The sequence below is a fragment of the Gobius niger genome (genome assembly GCF_951799975.1).
Source record: "Gobius niger genome assembly, chromosome: 19".
In the NCBI taxonomy this organism is placed as follows: domain Eukaryota; kingdom Metazoa; phylum Chordata; class Actinopteri; order Gobiiformes; family Gobiidae; genus Gobius; species Gobius niger.
Genome location: NC_136870.1, coordinates 8,371,761 through 8,390,335, shown reverse-complemented (window position 1 = coordinate 8,390,335; position 18,575 = coordinate 8,371,761). Strand labels below are relative to the sequence as shown.

At 41.6% G+C, this 18,575-nt stretch overlaps 4 protein-coding genes across 4 annotated transcripts in view; all 4 read right to left on the bottom strand.

Moving 5' to 3' along the window:
* The window catches only part of antxr1c (ANTXR cell adhesion molecule 1c), a 36,177-nt gene extending 30,276 nt beyond the window's left edge, over positions 1-5,901 (bottom strand). The window contains exon 1 of the mRNA XM_079577976.1: positions 5,367-5,901. Coding sequence (XP_079434102.1) covers positions 5,367-5,524 — 158 coding nt within the window. The 5' untranslated portion in view covers positions 5,525-5,901. The remainder of the gene's footprint in view (positions 1-5,366) is intronic.
* Positions 5,902-6,605: 704 nt separating this feature from the next.
* On the bottom strand, positions 6,606-9,055 carry LOC306979094 (retinol-binding protein 3-like). The gene is made up of 4 exons (XM_079577904.1): positions 7,779-9,055; positions 7,496-7,686; positions 7,117-7,259; positions 6,606-7,024 (listed from the first exon to the last, which is right to left on the bottom strand). The coding sequence occupies exons 1-4, from the start codon at positions 8,964-8,966 to the stop codon at positions 6,699-6,701; spliced, it is 1,848 nt and encodes a 615-aa protein (XP_079434030.1). The 5' UTR covers positions 8,967-9,055; the 3' UTR covers positions 6,606-6,698.
* A 1,584-nt stretch (positions 9,056-10,639) lies between these two features.
* On the bottom strand, positions 10,640-12,079 carry gdf2 (growth differentiation factor 2; the record flags this gene model as incomplete). Its single annotated transcript, XM_079577891.1, has 2 exons — positions 10,640-11,523; positions 11,749-12,079. The coding sequence occupies 2 exons, from the start codon at positions 12,077-12,079 to the stop codon at positions 10,640-10,642; spliced, it is 1,215 nt and encodes a 404-aa protein (XP_079434017.1).
* Positions 12,080-14,146: 2,067 nt separating this feature from the next.
* Positions 14,147-17,811, bottom strand: LOC306979023 (growth/differentiation factor 10-like; the record flags this gene model as incomplete). The annotated part of the gene is made up of 3 exons (XM_079577793.1): positions 17,519-17,811; positions 15,293-16,182; positions 14,147-14,338 (listed from the first exon to the last, which is right to left on the bottom strand). The coding sequence occupies exons 1-3, from the start codon at positions 17,766-17,768 to the stop codon at positions 14,147-14,149; spliced, it is 1,332 nt and encodes a 443-aa protein (XP_079433919.1). The 5' UTR covers positions 17,769-17,811.
* Between the last annotated feature and the right edge of the window lie 764 nt (positions 17,812-18,575).

Below are 18,575 nucleotides of genomic sequence, written 5' to 3'. Positions count from 1 at the left end.
AAGCCATTGCCATCTGTAAAACATATCAACTAAAACTAACATCAATTACCCAGCATGCCAGTAGAAGGCATTGGTATGACGGCATGTGGGAAAAAGCCGCTATGCTCTTGTATGGATTAGCGTGTCCCGACACTGTTCTCACGGTTGAAAGCGTTGAGAAAGGAAAAATACAGCAAAAAAAAAAAATCCCCAAAGCACCCCTGAAGCTGTCTGCCACTCCAGCTGGTTCTGCCCTCACCACCCCGAGCCTATACCCAATGGTGGTGCTCCATTTTAACTGACTGGGCACAAGGCTTTGTTTGTCTAAAACCACTAACCTACTTTTACAGGCATTGCAGAAGCCTGAAGTCGTCACTGCCTGATTGCTGCCACACGTCTATTCCGAAAACCGAGAAATTGTTTGACAAAAAAGTTGGGCAACTTGTGCAGCGGACTGTGGAATGTGCGTCGTGTTACAAAAGTTTCCATCCTTTTAACCGTAAATAAACTTTCCAACGAAGCCAGGCCTGGTGTGCACTGCTCATAAGGTTTGCATTAGCCCTCAACCTGTCTTGTTTTTGTCTTTTGAGGAATACTTGGTGGATTTTTTTCCTCCCTTTGAGCAACGAACAAACTAAAAAGACTCTGCATATGTACCTATATGCAGAGTCATTGCTTATAGGTACCACAGAGTCAACGTTTCCAACTTTGAATTGCAACTTGCCGACACTGGAGGTTGCTCAGGGCAAGACTTATAGTTTGAACTATAGGGGCACAAGTAATGGTTCGTGAAGTCGTGAGTCCAGACCTCCAGACTTTTAGGTGTGAAAACGCTCTTAGACAGTTGAAAAAGTACAAATTTGCCAGTTACTGCGAACCCAATGACCACCATCAATCACTTTGCCACTGAAGTTTCCATTTTAGTAGAGATTTTCAAGTATTGACGACTGGACATTCCAAAATGAGGGTGCAATGCCCCTCCGCGCCCATATAGCCCCGGGCCTGTTCTAATCAAGAACAATCAACTCAGTTAGTCAGCCCCTATAGCACTTTACAAGACTTGAACAGAGAGACCCCTGTGGAGACAAAGTCGGCTTTCATCCCATTCAGAGCAGACACTTGCACGGCTAATGTAATAAAAGGAACAGCATATGTTTGAGACACACTTGTGGTATGTTGTAGGATATAAAATTTGAAAGAAGACTGACAAATACATTGCTAAACCAAAGTCAAATCTCATGCTTTGTAGTGGTCCAAAATACAGGGTTAGCAACCGTTAACACCCCGTGGAGACGAGATATTTTGTTGTTTGCACACTTGGATAAACAATTTGAAATTATGGGTTGGTTGTGACTATTTTCTGCCAATAAAATCGTCAGGCACCGACATCAGCATAGAACAGTTTCTTTAGGTTGTGCTTTGGTTGCATACTCCTGTGGTGGCCTCCCAGTTCCACCCTGTCCTACTTCCAACCGAGGGCCACACTCTCTATTCCTACGGCCCAAGCTGTGGTTCCCTCAATGCACGCCTTAAAGCCCCAACGCTGCTGCATATGGACACGGTAGGAAGTGGGCCTGCTGACTCAGCGCAGGCGTGTCACTGCGTGCTGTTTTATTTGGAAGAAAACGCTAGACCTTAAAGTCCTGCTCATGCATGGGCCATATGTAGAGAGGGTGAAGACAAACAGGTGACATGGTAATTGACACTTTGCAATAACAATGCTGTCAGAATGTAGAAGGTTCTGCATCCATCTCAGTTCCAGAGGTAATGTTTATAGAAGGTTTATAGAAAGGTTCAAATTGGACTGGATTATGCAGATGAAATACCAAACCAGTGTATCAATCTGCGCCAAGTGAGATAGATAGTATTGAAGTTACATGGTGAACAATGCCACAATATGTTGCAAATTTAGTTCTGTTTAACCTTGTTTTGACCAAATGTGCAGAAAAAAATCCCAAATTGCTCACTTTTTTCTGTTGTTGTTGCATTATTCAAGCCAGTTAATGAAAATCACAGTTTTTCCTGATCTTGTGCAGCCCTAATAAACGGCGCTTTTCACCTGGAGTATCATGTTGCAATTGAATGAATCCGTCAGATGTCCGAACGGTCCTTTTCCCATGTTTGACTGCTGACGTAACGTTGTGGCCCCTCGGCTTCCATAACTGCCTTTTGGACTTCACTTTATGGCCAAATCCAGTAGTATCTATCTCCATCGCTGTGCTAAGCTCAACATTTTCCCCTTTCATGGTACAGCAACCCCATCTGCAAACCAAATACACTTTACATAACATTGAGCTAAACCAGATGACCGTTTCGCCGTTTTCATCATAGATTCCATGGTTTTTTAAAGCCACAAAGAGGGTTTGGAGAAGTGAAGAAGAGTTGACTAGACTGAATGCGCAGCAGATGACATCACCAGGCAGCACCGGTAATGGTTGCATCAGGACAAAGCTCATAATTGACTTCATGTGTCGCGGGATTGAAAGGCCGTTTTAATAATTGTTTCAAGCTAAAAGTCAATAACCTGATGAGTGTGTGTGACCCAAATAATCAATATGCTTTGCTAATCAGTCAAAGTCTTTAGAAAGGTCATACATTTTGCCTCCCATCCAATAAGGCAGGGGTGGGCAAGTTTGCTCGGTGGAGGGACGGTTTTCTTCATCGTTAAAAGACCAACGGCCGGACCCTCCAAGTAAAGTATCACTTTCTACATATGCCAGTGTTGTACATCATGTATGCTGGAAAAAATGTCCATTTGAAATTAGATAAATTACTTAAAATTGCTTGAATAACGTTTTTTTTTTTATGTTAAATGATAGTCGATTTGAACTAATGAGTTGGTTTGAACTATTTTTTGAACTAAAAAAAAAAATGCTATTGCCAATGGAACAAATAAAAATCCCACTGGGAATCAGACAAATTAACTTCTACTGTAAAAGATATTTATTTTTCACTTTTTAAATTATACAAAGTAACCTGAATTAAGAAAAAAACTGTACTTGTTCCATTGGCAAGAATAGGTTTTATCTGCTCTAAGGCCTGACCAAATCTCCTCAAACTTTAGATTTAATCTCTAAATTCAAGTAGATTTAAGTCATTTCTTCCTTTGCAAAGATTATTCTTTTTAAGATCATGACCTTAAAGGGTGCTCTGCTAAGACATTTGAAGGAATTGACAGTATTTTCACATTTCTATGTACCTTAACAGGCGTTTGATCTCTGATTTGGGGTCATAATATTCCTCAAAATCATCTCAAGGGCCAGAGTTTGATGATGGAGGGCCGGTTTTTCGCCCCTGGGCCTGATGTTGCCTACCCCTGCAAAAAGGGATACATTTTTCTTTTCATTTTAAAACGTTTGAGATATTTGCTTATTCAGTCTTTAGCTAAAGTTGCACTCTCTTTTACAGTGGAGTCACAACCTCAGAGGGAACCCTATTGTACATCTTTTGGGTAGGGGGAGTCAATCCGGAGCAAGAAACCCAAGCGGGCGCGGGAAGAACATGGAAACTCCACACAGAAAAGTTGCACCTGGTCCAAGGGTGGAACCTCAGACCTTCTGGCTGTACGGCAAAGGAGGCTAACCTCTGTGCATCAAAATATCCTAAAATGAATGACATGTTTGTAGAAAAGGGCATGTTTTTATTCTCATGGTGCAGTCCAACAATACCCGCACTTAATCCTGTTTTCCATTAAAATACACATTCAAAGCCTCGGGGTGGAAGTTGCTGGGTGGCCGTAGGTGGGCTCTATAGGAGAGGTCTAATGAGCTTCCGCCCGTCTGAAGTCCTGACGGCTAATCCTTGTTAGTCACCCCCCCTGAGCAGGCACCGGCGATGTGCGCAGACAGGCTAACAATAGCTGCAAACGCTTCAAAAAAAAGGGGATGTTTCCTCATTTGAAGCATGTGTCAGTGTTTACAGCACAGAGTAGGCCAAATGCTCGCAACATCTGGAGAGCAACTGTGTCTTGACCAGCTGAAAAAAACTCGGTTGAGATAGGACAAGACTTTTACATTGTCACGGAGGCTATTACTATGAAATATCTGCTCGTCATTTGGGACAGTCCTTTCTCTGTCTTTGATCAGCGTGAAGTAAAAACCCAGTCTTTAAAAAAAAGAAAAAAAATCACTGCAGCACATTCTCCATAAAAAAAAAAAAGCCTGCTACTTCCTGTCCAAGCTTGTCCCTCCTCCCCATTTACTAAAAGATCCAATTCAGCAAATGCCTGGCTGTAAGTACAGTTCGCAAACAAGGTCGCAATTAACTTGTGTTTTGCTCACAGCGAAGGCTCTCATTATGCAGTAAACAAATTGTCTGCTGAATTACCTCCACGGCCATGGCAGCAATTATACTCACATTTAAAAGGGATAGATCTGAAAGTGCATGCAACAGGACGAGAACCGCCAGTGCCTCTCCATTCCTGCATTTCCCCCGGCTTTATATTTTCCCGAACTTTTGAAGGTCGGGACAAAAATGCTAAGACCACAGCATTTTTCCAATGTGGGCGCGCAGGGTGAGAATAAGAAGTCAGTGAGTTCCTTTCGCAAAGACGGAAACGTGCTTGATCCAAAACGTCATTTGGCTGATGGGAGTCGTCTATATTCATATGAGCTTTATGCATGTTTAGGTATCTTTAGAATTGCGGAAATTGTAATAATAGTGTCTTTTGATGCACCTGGAACAAACAATAGTAGATGGCCCATATATGGGGTCAGCCTTATGTTCCCCGGTACCTATGTTCCCCCGTCTGTAGAAGTGGGGGAACATCAATGCATTAAGATTAGGCACCGGCCCACTATCCTTAAGGTTAGTGGCTCGAGCAGGGTTAAGCTGATTGATATATGTATGACGTTTCACTCTCATGGTTGATGTACCAACTCACCTGCAAAAAAAATTCCGCACCCGGGGAACATAGGTACACACCCCTATAGTAGCTGAGTACAGTTATTGTTGTTTTAAATGTGTTTATAATTTGAGTATTCTCCCATTTAAAAGCTAAGGACTGCTACGGGGGTGTCCGATTGCAAAATAATAATAATAATAAATAAATAATAAAAAAAAAGAAAAAAAAAATGTCTCGTTTAATTTAGTACAATATGCCTTAAAGCATGTCAATATTACCCAAATTATATAATATTTATTTTATTTTATTATTCTTTTGCTTATTCAGCAAACTTTAGCACAACACCGATGAACGTCATGACGCTCACGCGCGGCGGCGGCAAACCTGAAACTCCTTTGAAGTTAAAAACGCTAGGATAAGATAAACTACGATGGAAACGGTCTAACGGTAGGTTATATTTTTGTTATAATGTCGCTTCTTGCCTGGTGACGTGATTTATTGTAATGAAATAAAATAAAGAGCTAAATGCATACGTGCTACTTACTTATCCAGCACAAAGTAGAGGTCAAACGCTCCCTGACACGAGCTTTCCTCCTCCTCCTCCTCGTCTTGCAGCTCCGGCTCGGCATTTGCGGATGAAGAAGAGAGTAAAAATAATCCCAAAAGCGCTAAAAGGAAAGATGCGTTTGAAAGTCTCGCCATGATTGTCCTTGTGCTGTCGTTTCAGGGTCTAAAGGGAGAAACTGTTGGTCCCGGAGTGACTTTTCGAAGGATGGGGGATGTAGACAAAGGATGCACGCGCTGCTTCCACGTCTCGAGCTCAACTAGCGAGCATGGCAGCCCACATCCACGTGAGCGCAGGAGGGGGCAGATTCAGCATTACATTGATTCAAGGTATAGTTACAAAAAACACAATGGAATAGAAATAAAAGAACAAAGAAACTTGAAAGTTGCTCAAAATGCAGGTGACCAGATCCAGTAACCTGTCAAAAAGTTCAAAAGCTCTCAAACGTTGCACATATAGATAGAAAATGTTTCAGCCAAAGTATCAAGAATAGTTTTAGGTCAGAGAAAGTCAAATGAAGCAGTGTACAGCGGAGCACATTGGCGCTGGAGGAACTGAGTGCCTGGGGGACAGACTTCTTGGCTGAAATGGACCAGGTGTCATATTTCAGCATGAGGAGGAGAGAAGGACGAAAAAATGGGTCAACATCCCAGCTTTGCACCTCCCTCCCAAAGCAAGCAGGCTGGTGTTCGAGGAGACTGTGACTGTGATGATTATTGTCAAAGAAAGTGTAAAAACAAGCGTAAAAGAAGGGAAAACGTTTAGTTAGCTGCACATTTTCACTTTTGTGTAAAGTGTATACATCGTTTTGGGGGAAAATTACCATTACTTAATGGATTACTTAAAGAAATTATCATTACATAAAGATAAAAATACATTTTAGACTCTTTTCTTCTCTCCGCTGTTCTCAACGTTTACATACATTCAGGAAAATTAGATAAAGCTATATAGAAAACACTGTAGGCTGAACACTGATCAATATTAGCTATGAAAGCAGACGCAGTTTCTTGAAACATGTTTTTATTATTTTCAACCACTTGAATTGAGACAATTTTTACAGATCCAAAATGACAGAATGTGAAACATTTCATTTGGAAAATGCAGCTCAAAACACAGACATGTTACCTGTGTTTTTAAGTGCTTTATGAGGAGCAAAAGGACATTTTAGATTAAATATGTACTTTTAAAATTACCAAATAAATGTGGCAGGTATGTTTTGTTTTGTGAGACTCAATTTGACTAATATTCACTAATATTCAGAGTCTAATTTGTGAATAATTTTCCGGTGCAGATGAGACTCCTTCATAAGCTTTATTTTTGGCCTGTTGTGTGCTTGTTAAGGATCCCCTTTGCTGTGTCGAGGGCTCCATCGGCTGGGACAGGGATGTGTGGAGCGATGCCAGCTCCCTCCCAGGCTGGTCCAGCAGAGGTGTCTGAGTGGACTGTGGGGATGCTCAGGAAGACACCACTCTCACCAATCAGGAAGGTTGTGGCTGGGTGGGACGAGCCAGAAGTGGTCTCTCCAACAATCATGGCACGACCGTGTTTCTTCATGATGTAGACAAACTCCTCGGCAGCGCCAGCTGTTGCCCTGCTCGTCAAAATGATCAGGCTCTTTTTGGAGCCATACCTGGTGCCTGAAAGGTATGTATGAAGAAGATGTGAGTGAGAAATATACACAAGTCCAAGATGATTGCTAGATCTAAGAAAGCACATGTAAAGACATTACCAGTGAGTTCAGACAGAGTGACGAGGTCTGTGGTGGCACCAGTGGTTCTGTCATACAACTTGTCCAGCACAATCTGCTTGTCGGCATCAAAGAAGTAGGAGCAAAAGCCAGCAATGGCTGTTGTAGGGCCACCAATATTGTTCCTGTAAAGTAAGTTTGTTAGACAAACATTTCAAAAAGCTGAAAAAAAGCACATGGCATAATAATAATATTCTTTTTTCCAAGACGCTTTGCAGTTTTTGTGCATTATTCATTCCTTCTATAGACAGTAACAGACTCCTTGCACTGATCTATATTTAGTTTCAAAGCTTTACAACTTTAGTGACTTTTTAAAAAATGGATACACTCTCTCAAACTGTTGCAAGATTGTATTACCAACCTAAGATCGACGATCATGCCATCAGTGTTGACAACTTTGTTCCAAACATGTTCGACAATAATCTGGGCAATGGCCTTGACCTCCTCGAAGTCACCAAACATGTCAAAACGAAGGTAGCCAATGTTGTTTTCAAAGATGTCGGTATGGAAGGAGACTTTAATCAGGTCAATGTACACCTCTGGAGGGTAATTCTACAAAAAAACATTAATGAATCATTGTTCAATCAGAACAAGGAAAACTTGCATTTTTTATTTTTTACAAATACTTAAAAAGCAGTAATTACCATTGGTGGTAGTGATGGGGTGTTACTGGATGTTTTTAAGCTCTTGTCACCAGAGAGAAACTCTAAGACAGCAGACAATTTTGTCTCCAAATCGGTCTTAGAGGTGACCATGTTGAAGGCACCGCTCGCCAGTAGCCCTTTCAGCTTCGTCGCAACGGAAGATCCAATATCTTCAAAGGCATAGTTGTCAGCAATGAGGACGGAAGCTGCTTCAATAATAGCTGGGACTTGGGCACGGAGTTGGACAATCTTAATGGCAGTAGCCAGGGCATCCTCAGCATTAACGTCAACATCAGGTTTGACACCAACAACCTCCCAAGTGGAGCCGGTGATGGGGTTGATGGATTTGGCTGTTGGCACTGTAACATAGAAGTCTGTGTCACCAACTTTGATCTTATCAATCTTCACTGAACCCCCAGCAGTCTTCTCGCCCACAATAGTGGCTCTCTTGAGGTTCTGAAGACAGTAGGCAACATCTTCAGCAATGCCCTTGGTGTTTTTACTGGTGAGGACAACGAGAGGCTTGCTTAAATCATATCTTTCCCCCAGCAGAGCGGGCAGGGACATGAACTTGGTGGTGGTGTTTGTCGGCCGATCATAGACACTGTCGATGTGAAGTTCACCTTTGGTGAAATAAGACACAATGTAAGAAAGTCCTGAAATGTCTCCACTCCCTGTGTAACGCAAATCAAAGATCAGAGCTGATGTAGGCAGTATTTTGTTCCAGACCAACTCGACGAGCAGTGGGCCGATCTTATCAGCCACCTCTTCACCCATGATGTGATCGATCCTTAAATAGCCAATGTTGCCCTCCAGGATGTCGAGCTTGATGGAGGTCTGCAGAACTGCTACGAGCTGCTCCGGTGGCAGTGGAGGCATCTGAGGGGGAACGACAGGAACATAGTTTGGCTCATAGGTCACCTGCAGGCGTGGGTCACTGACTGTGCCTTGAACACCAAAACTGAGCACATTAGCCAAGGATTGTCCATCTGGGATGTTCAGGATCTCTGTGTTGGTGCTGGCTGCTCCAATTGCCTCCTTCATTCCAATCAACTTCTCTGGTGAACAATAATTGTCCATGACAATTTTAGCCATATCAACCATGAGGCTTGAGGAAAATGCTGCTTGAGTGAAGAAAACATTTCCCAAAAGTACCAAAGAAGCCAAGAAAAAGAAAACTTTTGTCATTTTGACAATTTGTCTAATTGTCAAAATTAAAAAGAAGGTGCGTAAGTGAAAGCAGAACCTCCTTCTGCAAAGAGGTTCTTGGTCTGGACTGTTGTGGCTGCTTGGTGGCTGTTAACACACACATAAGAGGATTTGCTTTATTATAAACCTCTAATGGCATTATGCTGAGTGCTTCTGGGGAGCCAGCCATGCCCAGTCAGTGTAGTAACACAGGTACAGAAATACCCCATCTTTTTTTAACTCTGGTATATTTGAACACCTAAGGCTACATGAGCCAGTTGAGGTAAAAATACATTGTAATCGTTCTAATAGTATACAAAATTAATATTCTCTTCTGCACATTCACAGTATTGACTTAAACTCCTCAGTGCCATTAAAAAAACGTTTAATTTTAGGATATTTACATCTAAAAAAAAAAATTCTCAACAGAATTCCTCATTCCTTTGTTTCGCTATATTGCATTATTTACTAGCTCCCTCTTCTGGACCTTTAGAAAAAAAGCAAAACGGGATGGAAAAACATGCAGAGTATCACAGGTGTGCCCTTAGTAAAAGATATGGGTTCTGATGATTTTTAACATTTGTATCTAAACGCCTAAGTTACAAGTTGCTATTTCAAATAATTCCAATTACTTAACTCTAACTAAAGATAACTGTAAAGTTCAGGAAGCCTTAACCAAGAAGATTAAATTGTGTTTTATAACAAGTTATAAATAGAATAAACTGTGCAAGGTTTCCCTTAAAGGATGTCACTGAACTGATCCTGATGCAAGAGTCTAAACGAGCCATTTGTGAAGTCGGTCGCTTTTTGAGAATGAGTTCAGACTCATTTTCAATACAAAAACCTTAATTTACTGGAAGAAGCTGAAACTACATAAAAATAACAAATGGGAAGAGTGAGTGAATCAGAATTATGTGTTGTTTGTTTCCATGTTTTTGTTTTGTGTTTTGGGCTCATCTTTATTGATGGTAATATGTCTGACATGGGATAGAATTTAAATAAAGCTGCAATTATTCTCTTTTCTCAGTTGTTTATCTGACTCAAAATCCTCAAGAATCTGGAAGTACTTTTGTAACATAATGGTAAGCCCAGTATGTAAAATAAACTGCACCTGACCTGCCTCTACACATATGCAAATTCCACTGTACACACGGTATTGTGTGTTTTCACACTCTTTTACAGAAGAGCTTTTTTAACCTAATTTGTTTTACTCTGGATATGTATTATGTATTGTTTTTATATTTGTTATGGTTTTATGTGTTATGCTTTTTTAACTGATTATCCAACGTGGAAAGCACTTTGTAACTATGTTTTGAAAAGTGCCATACAAATAAAATGTATTATTATTATTATTGTCTAAAATGTGGTTGGTGTGGCAGAACGTTTCTTCACTCAGTGCACTGTCTCCCTCTAGAGGTGTTATCAAACAATTACAACTGATAAAAGCAAAATCACAGTATTAATGATTAAAATACACCCTTAGCAAAAAATAAAATTTATTTTAACGTTTTGTTACATATTGACATGTAATAACTATTTACTTTGTACCATTTGTATCAACACAAATAATAACAACACAATATTAGTTCAGATGAAATTACATGGACATCTTATGTACATGGGATCTAAACACTTTTATATACATTAGACAGATACAGAAGTTCTCTCTGAAACTACCTGCAGCCACACTCTGCCACCTTCATTTCTTCATACATGTACCTGATGGTAAGGCGCCCATTCTCCTGATACATGACTGTGATTGGGTCCAGTTTGATGGGAACACAGCAGGCCATGTTGGCCTTTTTGGGGTTTCTGATGTTCATTAGTGTTTGGATGAGGGCGTGCTTGGACGGGGTCGATTCATCTGTCAATGGATGGTAACACAGTCCCCTACATTCAAAAGCATCATACTCTGGGGGTGCTACAATCCAGCTGTCCCATCCAATGTCTTTAAAGTTGACTTTGAGAGAAGTCCGACGACAGTACTCCCTCTCAGCCATTCTCTTTTTCCTTCTTGGATGCTGAGCCTCAGTAGTTTCCATGGGGAGTTTATTTTCCTCCCAGACAGAGTCTGAATGGAGGATGCTTTCCTCCTCGTGGATAATCATCTCCTTCAGTTCCTTCTTTGCCTCTTGCCTTTGGCTTCCAAAATAATCAGAAAAGACTATCAAAGCTGCAGAAGTGTTATCGCCGACAGACAAACTCATGGTGAAGCAATCACCTGCGTGTTTAATGCAGTCCTCAGTATCAACCACTACATCAAACCCAGAGACCTCACTGCCAGACTTGATCCAGCTTTGGATAGATGTAGTCACATCAAATGTTTCCCACATACTGTCCACACTGCTCACTTCTTTACCAAGCACAAGTTGTGTTGAGTCCACTGCATAGACTTTAACAGTCCCCTGGAAACTGTGAGAGGAAACGTTTGCCTTTGTGTCTGGTTGAAAAAACAGCTGTAGTTCAGCGGCTGTGATCTTCTCATAGCTCGGGATGGTGATGTTAAACATCAGTCTGTGTTTGGCCCTGGTGCCATAAGCCACATTCTGTGTAATATCTAAACAAGACACAAAGCAATACATGTAAAATGTATTTTAAACATTTTTAACACAACAACAAAAATTACACAAAAGCACTCTGATGCAACATTTAGATGCAAACAAAATGGCTATTGTCTTATACTTCTTGATGCGTAATGCATTGACACATAATGTTTAGCAGTCGATTCTAATCACTCCTTAATATAAATCTTTTTAGTTTATCAAATAATGTAAACATGTACCTTGCACTGTGAAACTCCTTATCACGTCGGACTGAGGGATGACTGAGCTGTCCGAAGCATACTTGTTATAGAGCTCCATCATAAACTGAGGAGGAGTGATCTTATTTTTCTCTTGAGGAACATCTGACAGGTTGAGTTTCCTTAAAAAGTCCTCTTTCATCGACCCCAGAAGGTTTGCCATCCGTGTTTCTGTGTCTTCCTCTTCAGTTAGCTGAGAGTAGAGTCCTTCACTGTCTTCTGTTTCAACATCTTCAAATAGTGGTTTACAGGAGCCGCTGGAAACCACAAGACTCAAACAGAACTGGAGCAAGAACGGTGTGATGCTCAGCATTTTCAAGGAAAACTTCCTGCATTCTCCCATCTTTAGCTGCTGTTACCTTCTTCCAAACACATTAAAAGTGACTTTGCAATGGCACAGTTTGTAAATGAAGATCATCACTGCAAGGACCGCAGTCATGTCCGCTCCCATGATCCCAATGTAAACAGAGGGACTCGTGTCAACCAAAATAGTAGCCCAGGCCGCCTTATCACAGCCAAAGATGCCTTCTTTAGGCTGTTTATCATCGAAGGGCAAGCTGCTAATGAAGCCTTTGTAAACACTTGACAGTGATAATGAGGCAGGCACTACAAACTGTGGGGTCATTATGAAGCAGACATCTCCATGACATCCTTTTCCCAGATCAGGGTGAAACTAGTAGCAGCATAAACTGAGAAGACAATCATTTCCGATGATGAGTTTTTATAGTGCAGTGTATTGCACAAGGGGAGTGTATTTACAACGCAAAATAAACCTTCTTTTACAATATCAATCAATTTTTTTTTCCTGTATTTTAGTCACAAGTCAGTGTGTCTTCTGTCATTGACCTGGATTTCAGTCACTCAGAGCTGCTGATATTTTTTGGAAAACATTTATTCCGTGGTAAAGTATTGAAAAGGTGTTGGACTGTGCAACTTGCCCTATTTTTCTAAATTGCCATCACAACTTTGGTCAATCTGAATGACTGGCTTTTTAATCGTCAGGTCTAACAGCCGCTTCTGCAGCAGCAACAGCACCTGGTTCGGCGTTTGGTGGAGCACAATGACTTTTTTTGTGTGTATTAAATGAAACTGGTGTGGAAAACATCCATTTTGTGTTCGAGCTGAGGTTTAACCCCCACCTGAACCGAGCACGTTTTCTTCAGTTTGGCTTTACCCAAATCTAAAAGCAAGCTTGAGAAAAGAGTCAAAATAGTGACAAAAATGAGGATGAAAACGAAACACAGGGTGACAACACGACAAAAAGTTGCGATCAGTTTTGTAGGCCTTTTTCATGAATCACCACAGTAAAAGCTGATGAGATTTGTGATTATTCTTCCTTCTATCTTGTTCAAGCATATATTTAGGGCATTTATATCTAACAATCCCCATGTGAATGAAGGCCCAAAGTTACAGGATCAGGCTTTACTTTATTTATTAAATAAATGTAATTACATCCATCAGACTTTCTACATTTGAAATGACCTTAATAGCTGTATAGTTGTTTATATTTTACATAACATAATGTACATTGAAACTTTAAAAATAAAGAAAAGCAACATAATTATTTAAATTGATTAGAAAATAGTATTCATCACAGATTCACAGTATACACATGATATAAACATTTCTTGTCCGCCCGTATGTTTTTTGTGAAACCTAATAAAGCATTTTTGACAACTGTACAACTATATTACCATTTGCTTTTGGGAATAAGGCTACATACACACGAGTAAGTGGCACATTTCATTCAATCCTTCAACATCCCCAGAAAGCCCAACAGGGGGCAGCACTGCACTGTCTTCTTTAAATATGCTCCACACAGGGAAAGAAAAAGTTCCAACAAATTATCCTCTACTGCTGCATATAAAATCACAGGCTTAAATATGCGATGTGTGAGAGAAATCACATAGTTGATCGTTAAGCACCACTTTTTTTTAGTAAAGGAAAGCATTAGCAATCATGACATTAATTTAGTTTCATCATAAAAAAACAACAAGCTGCAACATTACAGATGTGTAAATGTTCTCAAATGTGTCCTCATGACTATGGTGCGTTCAAAGTCCAAGATAAAATAAAAAGTCAATGAAGTCAAGCTAACAGAAGAAAAGAGACCAAGCTCTCCCAGAGTAAAAGCAGGAAGAGGCATGAAAGTGTGAGAGCAGCTTATTTAAGTATGCCCTATCCACCTAATCTGGTCCACGAAGTCCGGATCATTGCATACTCAGCAGACTCTAAGTGCACTTTAGAGGAGAAAATCTGTGAAGAGCTGATGCAGAGAAAGAAATCACTACTTTGAGTGTCCAAGAAATATTTCCGCTCAGAAGTTCATTGTTGTCCTCGGAAGGGACTCCTGATATAGTTTGTAATAGTCCTACTTCCTCTACCGACAGGCGCAAGTGTCCACTGACATGCCGGGGTAAACTTTGAGCACCATGTTTCGGTTGGGGTCGAGGAAAAGGACGCTGAGGGGGCTCATTTTCTCTGGAACACAGCACGGTTCGGGAACGCCCGGGATGATTCCCACCGCTCGGACGATGCTCTGGATGGTGGCGTGATTGGACGGACGCACCACCTGCAAAAGCAGACAGCGTTAAATAGCACAATGTCGACAGCTTTCACCTGACAAGTAATTCAGCTTTAGTAAAGGTAGTCCAGTCAGTCAAAGTAGCTAGATGTGCATGATTTAAAGGGGGGGTATTATGCAAAATCGACTTTTTCAAGCTTTACATCATGTTATTATGTCATTCCCTCATTAAAAACATGCCTGAAGTGTTGCCTTGGCACATTCACATATTTTTGAGTAATCTGTAAAAACTCTGATGGCGGCCATTTTAGGGATAGGTTTGCCTGAGTCCTCCTAGGAACGCCCCCACCTCCTGGAGACGCCTCCGAGCTTTCGTCACCAGCCGAGTAACCAACCACTGCTCCTCAGCAGAACCCCCTCCCCACTGATGCCACAGACAGCGAGTGGAGGGGGCGTGTCGGAAAGGCTCAGAGGTTCTTAAAGAGACAGAGGCCTATTTCAAGACATTCACTACAGCCATTTTGAGAGAGCAATTTTATACAAGGCAGTTATTTTAATTTACTGCATTTACAGACCAACAGAAGGTTTCGACATCATTGTAGTGTGATATAGACTGGTGCTATGTGATTGAAAAAAGCACAATACCCCCTCTTTAAAGCTGACCTTTTTCACAATCTATGTAACTTTTTAGGCTGACTTGTGGAACCACTGTCAACCATCCAGCCCTGAAGAAGCTGTAAGGTTTGTGGTGAAACTTCAGCTGTGAATCAAGTAAATTCAGCTGTTCGTAGCTGATTGCATGTAAGTAAGTATGCACAAACTCTTTTTCTAACTTGTGTTTAAATTTCTATTACCAGACCAAAAGGCAGAGAAGATCCCCCCGATGTCTTTGGTCGGTAAAGTGTAAGAACATCCAAGTATTTGTCAGGTAATATAACTTGATCACATGCAAGCAGAAAGACTTTTTTTTCCTCTTTTACCTATGTTTTGTAAATACCTCACCTTGGGAATGGGGAATCCACAGGTGCCAGCACAGTAATAAGCATCAAACGACTTTGGAGCCAAAACCCACTCGCTCCAGCCAATATCTGCAAAGTCCACCCTAAGGTATCGTCTTGAGCAAACTCTGGGCTCGCTCCACTGTCTCCTCCTGGCCTTCTTCATCGTCCTTTCATCAAAGCTCAACACCTGGGGCTTGCTCAGACCTTCGCTGTTCTCTTGACCCTGTTTTTTGTCAGGCTTCGCCTCACTTTTGGCTTTGGCAGGAAAGTATGTGTTCTGCCAAAGTTCATGGTTCTTAAAATTGTTTAACTGGACCTCTGGGATGTCATTAGTTTGGATTTGGAGGTTAAGCTCTCTTCTAATCCTGGATGCTGAGGCGGACTCTTCGCCCACTGATGACGGACCGTATCGCTGAAGTGACAAAGCAACGCTGTTTGGCTCATCGATTGCTTGGTCATCGGCATATATCAAAACATACGGTACGTTGGTCGAAGACAAGCGCTCCTGGTTGTAACTGCCCCGGGGCTGTGTTTGAGCATATCCCATATCCAGTTCAGCCAAGATCACAAGCTTCCTGACATCCCTCGCATGTCTCAACACCGCGGTGATGTCTCCCGTTTGCCAAGATCCTTTCTTAAACGAGCTAAGAGTTATGTTTCCCAGTGGCGTTGCTAAATCCGAATTTGAGGAAGATCCGTAGAAGAGGAGTCTCGGAGAAGGTTGGAGGGGATGGGTTTCAGATGTGTGCCGGGGCCTTCGGAGACGCCACATTCGCTGCTGTTGCTGCCGCGGTCGCTTGTGGAGGAAGTGAAAAGAGGCAAACAGGATGAGCTCCGAGTCCGGGATAGAGGTCAGGTTGAACTGGAAGTATTCTTTGCCGTGAGAGAGTGCTGGAAGAAGGAGAAATGATTCATTATTTTATATAGGATAGAAAACACAAATCTACATAAAGGCAGGGCACTCTTGTGAAAGAGATTTTTTATCTCAATGAGACTTTTACTGTTTAAATACAGGTTTGAATGAATATGGTAGTCAACAGAGATTGATCAACAAACTGATGAACTACAGACTGTGACTGTATTATAGTATGACTGGACATGTAGGCTATGAAAGAAGAACAAAAATCACGACATGCAGCAGCAACACACATTGGATAATGCTAAGTTCCAAAACATCCTCAGAGTTTTGAAGAATAATCCTATAATTGCACCAAGAATATGAGAATCAAAGGCCTGAGCTCTTTGTGACTTTGTGGTCTGGCCACACAGATGTTTGGTTGAACAGATAATCTGAAGCCCTCAAGGTGGATTTCCTTCTGAAATGACCAATGACGAAGTTGCCCCTTGTCTTCCCTCTTTCTTTCCCCATCACACTGACTTATGTGAATCACAGTCTAATACATCTGGCCTCACATACACCAGTGACTGACACATGCAACAGCATGGAAAGCATTAAACGCAGCACGCTTAAGTGCCTGCCTCACGCATGACCAAAACCTCATCCTATATCTCTGTAATCTTCAGGTTCAACCTCGTCTTCCACACTTCCACCGCAGCCTGAAAGACAAACAATGGATCGGTCCAGTAGGTGCACAGCATATGGAAGTGCTTAGAGTAGAACGAGCTCCTCTGAGGCTTTTCTCCTCACAGCCAGTGTCTGGGTGTGATAATAGTCTCTTGTCTAACACCTAGGCTGGTGCTGCTACCGGTGAACAAGCCCACATCGGGACTTGTCTGCCATTCCAGTAAATCTCACTGTGACAAGACACAGATGTGAAGATGCTCACTCAGACGGCCAGTTAAAGCTGCTGGAGATTGACTTAACAGCTGTTGGAAGGACACTGAGGTTAGCCTCACCAATGACATTTTATGACAGGTCAGGTAAGTTATGGAGAACGGATTTAACATAGCCCCATATCAAATGTATTACCCACATTGTTCTATTATGACTACTGTATTATTGAAAACTTTATTCAGGGTGCAATGGTGAACTTGAAATTAACTTTAAAAAATATATTTAAACAGACCAAATTGACCTCAGCAAACCTCACAGGAAAAGTTCACTCCATCAAATAAACACTGTTAAAGCCCTGTTTAAATATGGCCCAAAAGAGCAAACAATGGGAGCGAAGTAAAAGTTATAAAGCACAGAATACCAAAAACACACAAAATGAATAAACTTTGGAACAGGTTTCGCCTCATACTCGAGTGTGAACTCTCTGCCTACCCGGGACGGCTTTAAAACTCCTCACGGTGTTCCCATCCCTCTGGCTGTGGCTCTGCGGGTCCTTGCTGTACCTCTCGTACACTTTGAACATGTTCACCGACACCATGTCCCGCTTTGCGCTTTCCGACAGCGGAGAGTCCTCCCCGTCCGGACGCACGGCTTCCCCGACATCCTCGAGCGACGCCAGCGCACCCCAGCCGCACTCCAAAAGCACCAAGACGTGCACAATATGGAAAAGCCGGCGCGCCATGGTTCTGACGTTCAGGCAAATAGTTCCATTCGAAGTCAGCCGCAGAGAAACCTTGACGTGACTTTGGAAGTTAACGAGAAAAGAAGAAGGAAAGATCTCCCGCCAGTATCCAGGTAATCCTCGTCTGAGCCGCGCGGCGAGCTTCACGGTCCACGGCTGTCCCACTGTGTAGAAGAGGGGAGAGTTGCACGCGCGCACGAGTTGATCCTCTTTATGACACGGTGACGCCTCAAGACGCACAGCCAACGAGAACCGAGGCTCCGCTGGCGAACCGCTTTCAACTGCGGCACATCATCTTTACAATAGCGTCGTTCTGTGAGGAGAAAGACGTCAGAGTTGGCCTTTGGAAAATAAACTGGATGCAATAAAAATTCATCAGCGGTTACGTCTGAATGCCCCGTTTTTGTTGACAAAAATTCAACAAAAATGTGACAAAAATTCAACAAAAATGTGACAAAAACTCAACAAAAATGTGACAAAAACTCAACTAAAATGTGACAAAAATTCAACAAAAATGTGACAAAAACTCAACAAAAATGTGACAAAAACTCAACAAAAATGTGACAAAAATTCAACAAAAATGTGACAAAAACTCAACAAAAACTCAACAAAAATTCAACAAAAATGTGACAAAAATTCAACAAAAATTCAACAAAAACTCAACAAAAATGTGACAAAAATTCAACAAAAATGTGACAAAAATTCAACAAAAATGTGACAAAAATTCAAAAAAAATGTGACAAAAACTCAACAAAAATTCAACAAAAATGTGACAAAAATTCAACAAAAATGTGACAAAAATTCAAC